Source organism: Geotrypetes seraphini, chromosome 7, assembly GCF_902459505.1.
Source record: "Geotrypetes seraphini chromosome 7, aGeoSer1.1, whole genome shotgun sequence".
Taxonomy (NCBI): Eukaryota; Metazoa; Chordata; class Amphibia; order Gymnophiona; family Dermophiidae; genus Geotrypetes; species Geotrypetes seraphini.
In genome coordinates this window covers 165,637,729-165,653,091 of record NC_047090.1, presented here as the reverse complement: position 1 = coordinate 165,653,091, position 15,363 = coordinate 165,637,729, and the positions used below count along the sequence as shown (strand labels likewise).

General features: G+C 44.1%; 1 protein-coding gene across 3 annotated transcripts in view; it reads right to left on the bottom strand.

The window, feature by feature from the left end:
• Positions 1–4,537: 4,537 nt before the first annotated feature.
• SETD3 (SET domain containing 3, actin histidine methyltransferase) overlaps positions 4,538–15,363 on the bottom strand; it is a 243,069-nt gene continuing 232,243 nt past the window's right edge. For 2 of the 3 annotated variants that reach the window (XM_033952232.1, XM_033952233.1), the window contains exon 13: positions 4,539–5,818. In XM_033952232.1, the coding sequence (XP_033808123.1) occupies positions 5,360–5,818 (459 nt within the window). In that variant the 3' untranslated portion in view covers positions 4,539–5,359. Of the gene's footprint in view, positions 5,819–15,363 lie in introns of all 3 variants that reach the window. The other variant, XM_033952234.1, reaches the window with a different exon arrangement.

The following is a 15,363-nucleotide window of genomic DNA, read 5'->3' as shown; positions in this document are numbered from 1 at the left end:
TTACGAGGATAATTCATTCCAGAAGCATGCTCGTAAACCAAAATACTCGTATATCAAAGCGAGTTTCCCCATAGGAACTAAGGGAAATTCGCTTGATTCGTTCCCACCCATCCCCATCCCCCGAGGCCAGCGGTGCTGCTCTACCCCCCCCAATAACCAGCATTGCTCCACCCCGCTCATGAATGCCCCCCTGCATGATCCCCCTCGCTTTGATATACGAGTAAATTGGTTTAAGAGCATACTTCTGGAACGAATTATGCTCTTAAAACAAGGTTCAACTGAAGGGTATTAATGTAGAACAAAATCTTTTTCAGAGAAAGGAAAATGGTAAAACCAGAGGACATAATTTGAGGTTGAGGGGTGGTAGATTCAAAAGCAATGCTAGGAAGTTCTACTTTACAGAGAGGGTGGTGGATGCCTGGAATGCGCTCCTGAGAGAGGTGGTGGAGAGTAAAACTGTGACTGAGTTCAAAGAAGCGTGGGATGAACACAAAGGATCTAGAATCAGAAAATAAGATTAAATATTGAACTAAGACCAGTACTGGGCAGACTTGCACAGTCTGTGTCAGTATATGGCCATTTGGTGGAAGATGGGCTGGTGAGGGCTTCAATGGCTGGGAGGGTGTAGATGGGCTGGAGTAAGTCTTAACAGAGATTTCGGCAGTTGGGTACACAGTACAGGGTAAAGCTTTGGATTCTTGCCCAGAAATAGCTAAGAAGAAAAAATTAAAAAATTTAAATTGAATCAGGTTGGGCAGACTGGATGGACCATTCGGGTCTTTATCTGCCGTCATATACTATGTTACTATTAGAGAAGAGACCACAAAAAGGAACTGTGCCTATCTAGGAAGGCTGAAAACTCCAAAACTGTCAGAAGACTGTAAGGTGAGAAAACAAAGGCAGAAAGGACTGCACAGCAAACTTATCAGGAGGGAGGCAAAATGCTGCAGATAAGAGGATGGGGAGGAGAGTTAGAAAGATGAAGTATCTAGAACTGGGGTGTCCAACCTGCGGTCCCGTGAAGTATTTTGTGCGGCCCCGGTTGAGGGCGATGCAGTGTTTTCCTTTGCTGCCCCTGGGTGTTTACCGTCTTGCCGGCTCCCTCCTCTGTCTTGCTGCAGCGTTTGCGCGGCCCCAGAAACATTTTTTTTGGCCAATGCGGCCCAGGGAAGCCTAAAGGTTGGACACCCCTGGTCTAGAATAACCACTACATGCCATGGAGAAGGGTAAATGGTATGTCTCAAACTACCTTCTAGATCAGTGGTTCTCAACCCTGTCCTGGGGAACCCCCCAGCCAGTCAGGTTTTCAAGATATCCCTAATGAATATGCATGAGAGAGATTTGCATATAATGGAAGTGACAGGTATGCAAATCTCCCTCATGCATATTCATTAGGGATATCTTGAAAACCCGACTGGCTGGGGGGGTCCCTAGGACAGGGTCGAGAACCACTGCTCTAGATACATGAAATGGCTTTGTATACTGTGCGGGCAAGGGATGTAAAGCTGAAATAGAGAGGGGGCTAAAAGGACATTTTAAAAAATGCATAGGTTACTGACAAACAACCCACAGCCTGACAGGTCACCTGGAATCCATGAAGGGAAAGGCCAGTCCTGAAATGCATGTCGCTTTGGATTTTGTTCTTCTTTCAATTTAAGTCATTCTTAAAGGTCAAAGGCAAATTACCAGGAAACATATATATTGAACTGTACTAATGATTCACTGTTAATGGCAAATTCTAGCATGTAAAAAAAAAATCCCCAAACAACCTGCACTACGTTTAGAAATCAACTTTTAATGGGCACTCTCTAAAGTTGAAAGGGGATAGATTCCTTACGAACCTAAGGAAGTTCTTCACCCAGAGAATGGTAGAAAACTGGAATGCTCTTCTGGAGTCTGTCATAGGGAAAACACCCTCCAGGGATTCAAGACAAAGTTAGACAAGTTCCTGCTGAACCAGAACATACACACAGGTAGGGCTAGTCTCAGGGCCCTGGTCTTTGACCAGAAGGCCGCCGTGTGAGCGGACTGCTGGGCATGATGGACCACTGGGCTGACCCAGCAGCGGCAATTCTTATGTTCTGAAGCAGTTAACTAGATCTCAGGTGTAGTTAAAATGCCATGTTAAAACCATGCATTAGTGCATGTTGCTAAAAAGCACATTGGGAGTTCCCCTTTACATAATTTCCTGCCAAATTCTCATCCCATCCCTTATTTATGTTGAATTCCATATACCGTATTTGCCGGCGTATAAGACGACTGGGCGTATAAGACGACCCCCCCAACTTTTACGGTTAAAATATAGAGTTTGTTATATACTCGCCGTATAAGACTACCCCTTCTTCCGATTCGCGACCCCCCCCCCCAAGCCGGCAAAAACAGCTTTGCACCGCAGGCCCAGCCGCCCAAGACGAGTCGGAGGCCCCTACCCGCCGCATCCTGCACGTGGGCAGACTCACCACAAACGCTGCTGATGGCCCCAATCGACACGCTGACCTCCCCGCGCACGCTGACTATCTTCTCTCTGCCTGCACTTTCCCCGCGGCCCTCTTCGGCGACTCAGCAGGGGCAGCGATCAAGACAGGCTGCAAACGTCGGGACCTTCCCTCTCTGAGTCCCGCCTATTTTGTTTCAACTTCCTGTTTCCGCATAGGCGAGACTCGCAGAGGGAATGACCGCCTGTCTTGATCGCCCTAGGCTGGGAGGAACAGAAGATTTCTGCAAACACCATCGGGGCTGAAAATTTAACGGGTCCATCTCGCCGGTCCTGTGCGGACCGGCAGGAATTTTCTGCGGACCGGCACGTAAACAGTACCCGGCGTATAAGACGACCCCCGACTTTGGGGAGGATTTTAAGGTACTGAAAAGTCGTCTTATACGCCGGCAAATACGGTAAGTATGAGATTTAAAATGCATTTACACTATATCTTTTAGGTTACTAGTACAATGTTCCATCCTGTCTGTTCTGGATTATTGCAATATAATATATTTGGGATCTCACAAAAAACTTGTAGAGATTAAAACTTATTCAGAACACAGCGGTTCATTTGATTTTCAGCCTGAAAAAAACATGACCATGTTACTCCATTTTACCAACAGTTCCCTTGGTTGCCTTTTGAGGCAAGAATATTGTTCAAGTTCGGTTGTATTTGTTTTAAGACCTTATTTGGTCTGGCTCCTATTTACCTGTCTTCATGTTTTGAACGATATAAGCCAAACTGGATCACTAGAGGACAGTAACTGTTTGTTTATCCAACCATAAAATCTTGCCGATAAGAGATTTTTTTTTACAAACTATTTGCATTTCAGGCAGCCAAAATGAATTCATGGTTATGTACTATTATTTCTCAGGCTTAGTCTTATATGTCTTTTAGGAAGCTGCTGAAAACTGATCTGTTTGGTAAATTTGTGAATTGAAGTTTTAATTTTGATTGGTAAACTGTATACTGATATTTTAAAATGTTTATTTTAATTTGATCTTAATGTATTTTTAAGTCAATTGTATCTTATTCACCGACTGTACAGTTCTTCTATATGTGAACCGCCTAGAACTATGCGGTGTGGCGGCATACAAAAATAAAATTATTATTATTAAATATACCACCAAGATAGCAAGCAAATTCACCCTCTGCTGATAGACTCCCATTGGTTTCCTATTGCACATCGAATTTCGTTCAAAATATTACTGCTAGTTTTTAAATCTATGATCTATAATGAACCCCAGTTCATTACTAGAATGCTCATTCCATACAACGTTTCACGGACCCTCCGATCAGCTTCAAACAATCTATTAACAGTTCCATCCCTAAAAATAATTGGAACTAGAAGACAAGACATGTTTTCAATTAGTGCCCTTACCTTATGGAACTCTATGCCCCAGTACATTAGAGACATAAAGGACCTCTTTTCTTTTAAAATAGCTTTAAAAACTTATTTTTTCAAGGATGCTTTTAATATATGACTCCCAGACTTATAATTTTTTTTGACCCTAGGCTTTACATCCCACAATTTTTATTTTTCTTCTCCCTTCCTTGAGTTATTTTTCCCTTTAATGTATATTTTCTTCTACAAATATATTGTAACTTTCCCCCTTAACCCTCACGGTTCATGTTTGTTAACCCAGTATGTTTTTTATTTAAAGTCAGTGTATTTGTATTTCTATTTTACTTGAATTGTACATCGCTTAGATATTCAATAAGCGATTTATCAAGCACTAATAAAACTTGAAACCACACATCTATTACAATTGTATTCAAACCCTGACTTCATCTTCAACAAAGATACTTTTCAAAACAGAGAATGTTTGGTTTTCAAGTAATCTGTTAGCAGCCCAGTCAGGTCTGTCAAAGTGCTAATGTGCAGTATTTCATGGCTCTACACTCCTTCACAGGCTGACTGGATCAGTTATGCTCCTACCCAAAAATCTGGTTTGAAAGTATCACCAGAGCAGACTCAAACACTTTCTCATGGTCTACAGAGTAAAAGTTTAACCTGATGCAACTAAGTAGCAATAAAAGTACACAACAATTCAAAGCTTTTTTTTTTTCTTCTTTTTAATAATCATTTTAGTCAAAAGTGTAGCTTTGAAAATATCTAGCTACTGTGAAAACCTGAATCTAGTGCGGAGCAAACGAATGCTGAACATAGTTCAAAGCTGTGAACCACACAGAATCAGGTCCAGACGATTACCTGCTGCTTCCTGCAGTTAAGACTGAAAATGTATGGATCGTAAAACAAACTCATTCCTCAAAGGAAACAGATATACTGTACAATCTTACTTTGAATTCAAAAGGTGATTTGTTTATGTACAGACAATCTGAACTTCCCAGCTGTGCCTGGAAGCATGTGCAAGATACTTTCAACACTGAAAAACTATCTGAAAATAAAGGTGTTGAGACACCCAATATGAATCTTGTACTAGTATGTAACAGATTTGCTTCAAGTCTCACCTGACATAAGGTTGCTGCCCTCTCTCATAACTTAAAACATTCAAAATCACTTTTTATTAGAAGCAGAAATTAAGGAGTCCATAATAGATATAGCCACTGGCGATACCAGGATTCTCTTTCCCAGAATGAAAATGTACTTGCCTTTAGAAATGGGACAAACTGAGAAGCGAGAGGACCTCATATCTGCAGCATTTCACCACAAATTTACTTTGCTACTTTTCTTTCCATGTGAAAACAAGGTGGCAATCTCTGCAGAATAGGGATGCCAAATATCCAAATGAAAAAAATAAAAAAATACCTCAAAGAAAAGCAGCAAAATCTTGTTTCCTTCTATCTGCAGAAATGTCAACAATGAAACACTAATGTAAACGCATTGTCCGTGAAATTTTGCAATAAAGTCAACTTGTACTTCATGACTGTTTTTTTACTTCCTCGCTGCTGTCTGACGATTCTTTGGTATCTTCTGCCTCTTTGCTACTGCTGTCTTGATTTACACTTTCATTTTCAGATTTGGTCCCGTTAAGTATAGCTCCCTTACTATGTGTAAACCCATTTTCTGTGATATTTGCCATGGCAATTGATTCTTGCATCTTTAGTTCCTCTTGGTCCTCAGCATCCTCTTCCTCCTCAAAGTTTCTCAGGACAAGTGGAAGCTTAGAGTCTGTCACAGTGTTCTCTAATAAGGCAATGTTGCTCTCTTCATATTTTGGAAGGGGAGCACCTTCCTCCAGCTGTTTGCTATATTGCTTCCTGTTATCAGATGCACTCTTTACTGCTTTTTCCAAAATTTCTTTTTCTACTAGGCGGAGTTTGATGGCCATTGTCGCATGGAAAGTAAGGTCATCCCGCTCCAACAAGAATTTATCATCCTGAAAAAGAGTAAAATAGTATATTTCATGAATCAACATGATACCAAACTTTGCCATATTTCTAATTTAAAAAAAAGAAAGTGATGTGAAAAGATTTTGTATATATGTATACAGTATTTGCTTGCGGGCGTGTACAAAACATTTTTCTTCAGTTCATTGTGTCCATATTACAAATGTTTTAATAATCATAAAACAATGTTTGTACAACAGTATTAAGTAGATTTTGTTTATTTTAAACATTTATGGACCACTCCATCCAATAGTCCTAGGTGGAATACAAAATAAACATATATAATTTCATAATAAACAAGACAAATAAAATTAAATTAAAAAAAAAAATATACTACTATAATCAGCCATATACTGTGAGTAAGTTATAAAGAAATTAGGTTCTTACCTTGCTAAAATCTTTTCCATTCTGGACAAGCAGGTAATCTCCTCATGGCTGCAGCATTTGCAGGAGGAAGCCATGCCAGATTTTTTTTTTTGTATACCTTCTAGAAACATAGAAACATAGAAAGATGACGGCAGATAAGGGCCATAGCCCATCAAGTCTGCCCACACTATTTACCCACCCTCTTAAGTCTACTGACCCCCATAAAGAATAATTGTAATTTTACTGTCACTCTACTGATCCGCTCATTCAGTCCTAGTGACCCTATCCCTTGGCATGACCTCGTAGGGATCCCACATAGGTATCCCATTTGTTCTTAAAGTCTGAGATGCTGCGTGCCTCGACCACCTGCACTGGAAGCTCGTTCCAATGCTCAATCACTCTCTCCGTGAAGAAGTATTTCCTGGTGTCTCCACGAAACTTCCCTCCCCTGAGCTTGAGCGGATGTCCTCTTGTGGTCGAGGGTCCCCCGAGAAGAAAGATATCATCTTCCACCTCTACCCGTCCCGTGATGTACTTAAATGTCTCAATCATGTCTCCCCTCTCCCTACGCTCCTCGAGAGTGTAGAGCTGCAATTTGCTCAGTCTTTCTTCGTACGGGAGACCCTTTAGCCCCGAGACCATCCTGGTGGCCATCCGCTGAACCGATTCAACTCTGAGCACATCCTTACGGTAATGTGGCCTCCAGAATTGAACACAGTATTCCAGATGCGGTCTCACCATGGCTCTGTACAGTGGCATCATGACTTCAGGTTTCCTGTTGACGAAGCTTCTCTTGATACAACCTATCATTTGCCGTGCTTTAGATGAAGCCTTCTCCACTTGAGTGGCTGCTTTCATGTCAGCACTGATGATTACTCCTAAGTCTCGTTCTGCCGTAGTCCTGGCTAAAGTTTCTCCATTCAGGGTGTAAGTTCTGCAAGGATTTCCGTTGCCGAGATGCATGACCTTACATTTCTTGGCGTTGAAGCCCAGCTGCCAGATCAAGGACCAACTTTCTAAAGTACGCAGGTCTTGCTCCATAGCATCCTGAAGATTACAGCCGTTTACTACATTGCATAGTTTGGCGTCATCAGCGAATAAGGTTACCTTGCCTTGGAGCCCTTGAGTCAGATCCCTAATGAATATGTTGAAGAGGAGTGGGCCCAGGACCGAACCCTGTGGCACTCCGCTGGTCACCTCCGACATTTTAGAAAGGGTACCGTTGACCACCACCCTCTGAAGTCTGCCACTAAGCCAATCTTTAACCCATGCAGTTAGAGTCTCTCCTAATCCCATAGATTTCATCTTGTTCAGCAGCCTGCGGTGTGGGACGCTGTCAAACGCTTTGCTGAAGTCCAGGTACATGACGTCCAAGGACTCTCCTGAGTCTAGTCTTCTTGTTACCCAGTCAAAGAAGCTTATTAGATTGGACTGGCATGACCTACCCTTGGTGAATCCATGTTGGCTGGGATCCCGGAGATTACCCTCGTTCAGGATCGTATCTAATTTGTACTTAATTAGTGTTTCCATGAGTTTGCACACTATTGAGGTGAGGCTTACTGGTCTATAGTTCGCAGCCTCAGCCTTGCAACCCTTTTTATGTAGAGGAACGACGTTGGCTGTTTTCCAGTCCAACGGAACTTTCCCCGTACTTAGTGAGAAATTGAAGAGCACCGCCAACGGTTCTGCCAGGACATCTCTCAATTCTCTGAGCACTCTTGGGTGTAAATTGTCCGGTCCCATGGCCTTGTTTACCTTTAGCCTTGCCAGTTCGTTGTAGACGTCCCCAGGAGTGAACTCAAAATTCTGAAACGGGTCATCCACGTCTTGTATTATCATCAACTGTGGTCCGTGTCCCGGTGCTTCGCAGGTGAAGACTGAGCAGAAATATTCATTTAGTAGTTCTGCTTTTTCTGAATCCGCCACCGCGTAGTTTCCGTCCGGTTGTCTAAGGCGTACTATACCGTCTGTGTTCCTTTTCCTATCGCTGATATACCTAAAGAAGGATTTGTCCCCTTTTTTAATGTTTTTTGCCAGAGTTTCTTCCACTCGACGTTTGGCCTCCCTAACTGCTGTTTTGACCGCTGCAGATCTGGTCTTATATTCTACTTTAGTTTCTCTTCTCTGGGTGCGTTTGTAGGAAAGAAATGCTTTTTTCTTCTCCTTAATGAGGAGTGAGATCTCTTCAGTGAACCATTGGGGTTTGTTGTTTCTTTGCCGTTTATCTACTGATTTTATGTAGCGATTAGTTGCTTCGTGTATGGATGATTTCAGGTACGACCACATAGTTTCCACATTGCCGGTCTCTGCTTGGTCCTGTAGCGTCTGATGAACGTGATCTCCCATACGTGCGAAGTCGGCGCCCCGAAATTTGAGCACCTTTGTTTTTGTAATTGATTTAGGGGATCCTTTCCCAATGTTGAACCATACCATGTTATGGTCGCTGGAGGCTAGCGTATCTCCTACCGAGACCTACTTCACTGAGAGCTTTACTACTTGCAGTTAGTCCCCAAGCAAGCAAGAGCTCTACCAAAATTAGGTGAAGTAGGGATATAGGAAAACTTCTCCAACTAATAAGTATGTTCTACTCAATCAAAGTAACATAACCATGAACATTCAAACAGAGCAAAAAACATGCCAGCAGAAGCATTAAAGGAGCTGAAACAGTAACCCAAAGTATACTAGTAAGAGATTCCTCTTCAGGGCTAACTGGCCTCCAAGAACAGAACTGGAGAAGAACATTGCAAAGACTAGGAGACACTCAAAGTTACAGGGAAATACTTTTAAAATGAATAGGAAGACATTTGTTTTCACTCAGAGAATACTGTATTTTATGGACCATAAGACGCCACCTGTAGAGGAGGAAAAACCAAGAAAAAAAAAAAAATTGGTTCAGAATTTTATTCTTCTTGGTTTTTCCTCCTCTACACATAGGTGCGTCTGGTGGTCTGGTGCTGGGAAGCCCCCCCAGGTACCTTTTTTTAGTGGTGATGGACCAGCGCAATCTCTTGGACGGCTGCCTTTGTCTTATAAGACTGATGCACAACGCAGAAGTACGACCTTTGCGCTTCCTGCCTGGTCCCGTGCAGTAGAATGTATGGGGAGCTGTCACCAGGCCAAAGGGCAGGGCTGAGAACTGGTAATGCTGTTCCAGGACATAAAACCTTTGGAACTTTCTGTGGTTCAGGAAAATGGGAATATGCAAGTAGGCATCTATCAGATCTAAAGAGGCTAGGAACTCTCCTGGAGTCATGCTGCTACGACAGATCAAAACATCTCCATGCGAAAATGTGGGACCCTGAGCGCTGTATGTACATGAGTAAGGTCCAGAGTGGGTCTCCAATTGTCGGAGCATTTATTAGGCACAATAAAGTATATGGCGTATCTGCTTGAGCCAGAGTTTTTGGGTGGCACAGGTGCTAAAGCCTGAATGTCTAACAACCGTCTCACAGTGGCTTGCCCCATGGGAGAGTCCACAAACCAATCTGTTAGAGGCTGAGCGAATTCCAGCTTGTAGCCACTCTGGATGATATCCAGAACTCAGCGGTCAGACAAAATCCGAGCCCATGTGCCGAAGGGAAAAACTGTAGGTTTCAGCAGAGCTCTCAGTGAAGTAGGAGGGATCTAAAAAAAATCTGGAGTGGATTCCTTCTGTAAAGGCTTGTGGTCATGGGGAGAATACCCACTTGTCCAGAATGACACACCTATCACACTGGAAATATCATTAGTCCAATAAAGCCCGAGAGAATAAAAAGGCTGTTTCCCGAGGCAAAATGGATTCACTAGAAGCAGGTCTTGTCAGACAAATCTGATCAATTTCTTTGACTGGGTGACCAGAGACAGGATAAAGGGAGTGCACTAGATGTGGCATATTTAGATTTTAGCAAAGGCTTTTTACAGCATTCCAGACAGGCGTCTAATAAATAAACTAAGTGCCCTTGGTATGGGCCCCAAATTCACAGACTGGATCAGGAAATGGTTGAGTGGAAGGCGACAGATGGTAGTAGTCAATGGAGATCGCTCTGAGGAAAGGGATGTTACCAGTGGTGTGCCTCAAGGTTTGGTTCTTGGGCCTTCTCTTTTTAACATTTTTGTAAACAATATTGCAAAAGGACTATCTAGTAATATTTGCTTATTTGCGGATGATAAACAATATTACTGAAGGACTATCAGGTAGTATTTGCTTATTTGTGGATGATACTAAAATCTGCAATAGAGTAGACACCCTTGATGATGTGAATAACTTGAGGAAGGACCTAGTGAAGTTTGAGGAATGGTCTGAATTTGGTAACTAAGATTTAATGTTAAGAAATGCAAGGCCATGCATTTGGGCTGCAAAAACCTGAAGGAATGGTATAGTTTAGGGGGTGAAGAACTTTTATACACGAAAGAGGAATGGGACTTGGGTGTGATAGTATGTGATCTTAAGATGGCCAAACAGGTTAAAAAGGTGACTGCAAAAGCTAGAAGGATGCTTGGGTGCATAGGGAGAGGAATGGCCAGTAGGAAAAAGGAGGTATTAATGCCCCTGTATAAGACTCTGGTGAGACCTTATATGAATCCATCTGACAATAGATGCCTTGGAAATTGGTTTGCCATGTCTTGACTGTCTGGTTAGAATAAACAGACGGTCAGAAAGATGAAAGTCATTTATCCTCTCTGAATAGTAGAGTAAAACTCTGCAATGTCTTATTTTGCTTGGCCAAACACGTAGCCTGAAAGGTAGGTAGATAGAAACATAGAAAGATGACGGCAGATAAGGGCTACAGCCCATCAAGTCTGCCCATACCATTGACCCCCTTTTAAGTCTACTGACCCCCTTAATTCTACTGACCTGCTCTATTAAATCTATATCCTAGCGACCCTATTGATTGGTTTGACTCTCGCAGTGATCCCACATAGGTATCCCATTTATTCTTGAAGTCTGGGATACTGCGGACCTCGATCACCTGTACTGGAAGCTTGTTCCAATGCTCTATCACTCGTTCCGTGAAGAAGTACTTCCTGACGTCTCCACGAAACTTCCCTCCCCTGAGTTTGAGCGAATGTCCTCTTGTGTTCGAGGGTCCCCTGAGAAGAAAGATATCATCTTCCACCTCGATCCGTCCCGTGATGTACTTAAATGTCTCAATCATGTCTCCCCTCTCCCTACGCTCCTCGAGAGTATAGAGCTGCAATTTGTTCAGTCTCTCTTCGTACGAAAGACCCTTTAGCCCCGAAACCATCCTGGTGGCCATCCGCTGAACCGACTCAATTCTGAGCACATCTTTACGGTAATGTGGCCTCCAAAATTGCACACAGTATTCTAGATGAGGTCTCACCATGGCTCTGTATAATGGCATCATGACCTCAGGCTTCCTCTTGTTGACATAAAATGCTGGAGGTGACGTGAAATGCTGAAATATCCTTTGATAGAAAGCAAGGTACTGTGTGGAGGACAATTCCATGATCCTGAAGTATAAGACCCTTCTCGCTGAGACTGTTGCCACCAGAAACATTACTTTCACTGTGAGATCCAGCAGACACGCCTCTTGAAGGGACTTACAAAGTCCTTTCAGCATGATGTTAAGATTCTATGTTTGAAAGGGCCGGCGTAATAGAGGCTGCAATCTGAATGCTCCCTTCAAAAATCTGGTCATATCTGGATAAGATGCCAGCAAGACTTTTTCCACTCGAGCTCCGACTCATGAGAAGCCTGCCACCTGTACTTTGAGAGATGCCACTGCCAGGCCTTTCTCTAGTCTGGCCTGGAGAAATGCAAGAATCACCGGAATTGGAGCCTTGAAGGTCTCCACCTTATTCTAGGTGCACCAGAGCTGAAAAGCTCTCCAGGCCTTAGTGTAGGCCGTAACAGTTAAAGGCTTTTTAGCTCAGAGAACTCAATATCAATGCCGTAAGACCAAAGTGATCTGGGTTCTCCTTATGAACTGGACCATGGCTGAATAGCTCCCTATGAACCACTAGCTTGATGCATCTGTCCCGCTGGAGCCTTACTATATCTGCATACCATGGCCTTCAAGACCAATCTGAGATTACTAGGATCATAAGTCCTGGGTGAGTCACGCTTCTGCGAATGACCCGGCCCACTAGGGTTCACGGTGGAAACACAAAGCAGCTTCTCTTCTGGCTAGGGCTGAACCAACATGTTCAACCCTATGCTTCCTGGTTTATTTCTTCAGCTGTAGAAGCGATTTGCTTTCTTGTTTTTAGCTGAAGCCATCAAGTCCATTGCAAGTCTTCCCCAGAATTGCATAATGAGGTTGAACGCTCTTTGGGACAGGGACCATTCTCATGGGTCTAGAATGTGCCAACTGAGAAATTCAGCTTGCACGTTTTTCAGTCCCGTTACATGGGCTGTGGAGAGTGCTTGAAGATGAGTTTCGGCCCACCTGAACAACATCTGCATCTTCAGATGTAATGGAATACTCTTGGTGCCCCCTTGACTGTTCACATATGCTACCATGGTGGCATTGTCTGAAAGTACACTGCCTTGTCTTCCAGATCTTTTTCCAGTGCCTTTAAAGCTAGCTGAATGGCCTGCAGTTCCAGGTGATTTATGGCCAATTTTCTCTGATGGAGAGACCATTGGCCCTGCAGTGGATGCCTGCTGAAATGGGCCCTCCAGCCTATCATCGGTTTTGAGGATCAACCGTGAGGGGATTTAGTGAGGAACACCCCTCAACAAGGAGTCTACCTGGAGCCACCAGTGCAAGATGTTCCTCTATTCCACTGTCCAAGGAAGCCGCATTTGAAGGGAATGATGCTGCGGGGACTGTCAGGAAAGAAGAGAATCCTATATGGGATGCATATGCGCCCTCGTCCAGGGAACCACTACCATCAAGCCCAGGACACGAAGGTAATGCCAAGCAGTGGGAGATCTGCAATCTGAGCTTCTATTTGCGCGGCTTGGGAAGAAAGACACGGCCCTTCACTGTGTTGAAGACTCCCAAGACTTCTTGATGTTGACTATCCAGCACAAATCCTGTAGATTTACTACTTGCTGCACAGCTAGCTCACCCTCCGACTTAGATGGGGCTCTGATCAGCCAATAGTTCATGTATGGGTGTACCTGTACTCTCATCCTACAGAGGTGAGCTACAACCTCACCATCACCTTAGTGAAGGTTCGTGGAACCATTGCCAACCCAAAGGGTAAGTCTGCAAACTGGAAATGCCTTTGCAAGGCAAGGAATCTCAGGCATTTCCTGTAGGCCAGAAAAATGGGAATACTAAGGTACGCCTATGTCAGATCTAGGGAGGCTAGAAATTCCCCCGGTGCAACTGACACAATTACTGACCAGACTGTCTACATGTGGAAGCATGGTACTTTGAGGGATGCATTTACAGACTTGAAGTTCAGAACTGGTCTCCAGTCTTCAGTGCCTTTTTTGGGCACTATGAAATATATGGAGTATCTGCCAGATCCTGATTCTTTGTCAGGAACTGGTTCTAAGGTGTAAATATCTAGCAGCCTTTGCATTGTTGCTTGGATCATAGTCTTTTTTTTCCGGTCGTTGAATCCACAAACAGATCTGGGAGAGGGCAACAGAACTCGATCTTGTGACCCTCCTGAATAAGATCTAGAACCCAGTGGTCTGAGAAAATTTGCTCCCACAACTTCCAGAACACAGATCGCTGCCCAACATGCAGGAGTACAGCTGCTGCCTTGACGTCATTGTGTCTTCTTGAAGGCAGGGCTGATGTGCGTCCCCGAGGGTTCCTGGCATCTGGAGCAGCCAAATCTGTCTGGAACCTTAATAAGATCACTGAGTGGAGGCACCTGTGTAATATTGGTGAGAACGTTGTGAGGAATGAAAATTGTCTCTGCCTCCTCCAGCAGGTCTGCTGTCAGCAAAGGCTTAGGATAGTGATCCTCCACACTGGTTATGAGGTTGTCTAAGCCCTTACCAAATGGCATCTGCCCTTTAAAAGGTAGTCTACTTAAGGTGGCCTTGGAGGCTGAATCTCACCCATTGCCTGATCCAGAGAATCCTGCAGGAGGAAACAGCATATGCTGACATCTTTCTTGCTCATAAGAACATAAGAAGTTGCCTCCGCTGAGGCAGACCATAGGTCCATCCTGCTCAGCGGTCCGCTCCCGCGGCGGCCCAACAGGCCCATTGCCTGAGCAATGGTCTATACCAGGGGTGCCCACACTTTTTGGGCTTGCGAGCTACTTTTAAAATGACCAAGTCAAAATGATCTACCAACAATAAAATTTAAAAAAAACACAACGCACACTGTACGCATAGAAAATGTTAATTATCATTCCTATTCCGGGGTTTTTCAAAGAGGTCAAAGCAGATGACTATGCACTATCACCTCAGTAACAACCATACAAAAATAGACAAATATACCCCCCTCCCTTTTTACTAAACCACGATAGCAGTTTTTAGAGCGCAGGGAGCTGCGCTGAATGCCCAGCGCTGCTCTCGACGCTCATAGGCTCCCTGCGCTAAAAAACTCTATTGCGGTTTAGTAAAAGGGGACCTTAGTGTAAAATATAGACAGCAGATATAAATTGAGACACATTTCGATCACTAAATTTAAAATAAAATCATTTTTCCTACCTTGTCTGGTGATTTCATGAGTCTCTGGTTGCACTTTCTTCTTCTGACTGTGCATCCAGTCTTTCTTCCCTTCTTTCAGCCTGTATGCTTCCTCTCCTCCACACCTCATTCCCTCCCCCAACTTTTCCTTCCTCTCCCCTGCCCTTTCTTTCTCTCTGCCTCCCTTTCCTTTTTTTCTGTTTCTCTTCTTTCCTTTGTCTCCCTGCCTGCCCTTTTTCTTTCTTTCTTTCTCCCTGCCCTCCCCCAAGACACTGCCATTGCCATCGGGGACCCAAACTGCCATCGGGGACCAGGACCCAAACCGCCACCAATAACAGGCCCGAAAGCCGACGCCAATAACACGCCCAAAAGCCGACGCTGCCCCAACCTCTCCCTGCTTCGGCCGACCAGCATCGCGAGGAACTGTTGGGGGAAATGCTGCCGGGTCCTGCCTTCGTGGAAACAGAAAGTAGGCAGGACCCGGCAGCAAGAAGAGGAAATGCTTCACTAACATGTCTCCCGCCTTAGCCCGTAGCGAACGCTTGCTTCAGGGCTCTCAACATGTGCGTGCAGGCTTCCCTTCTCCCCCCCCTCCCCGGGCATAACTTCCGGTTTCGGAGG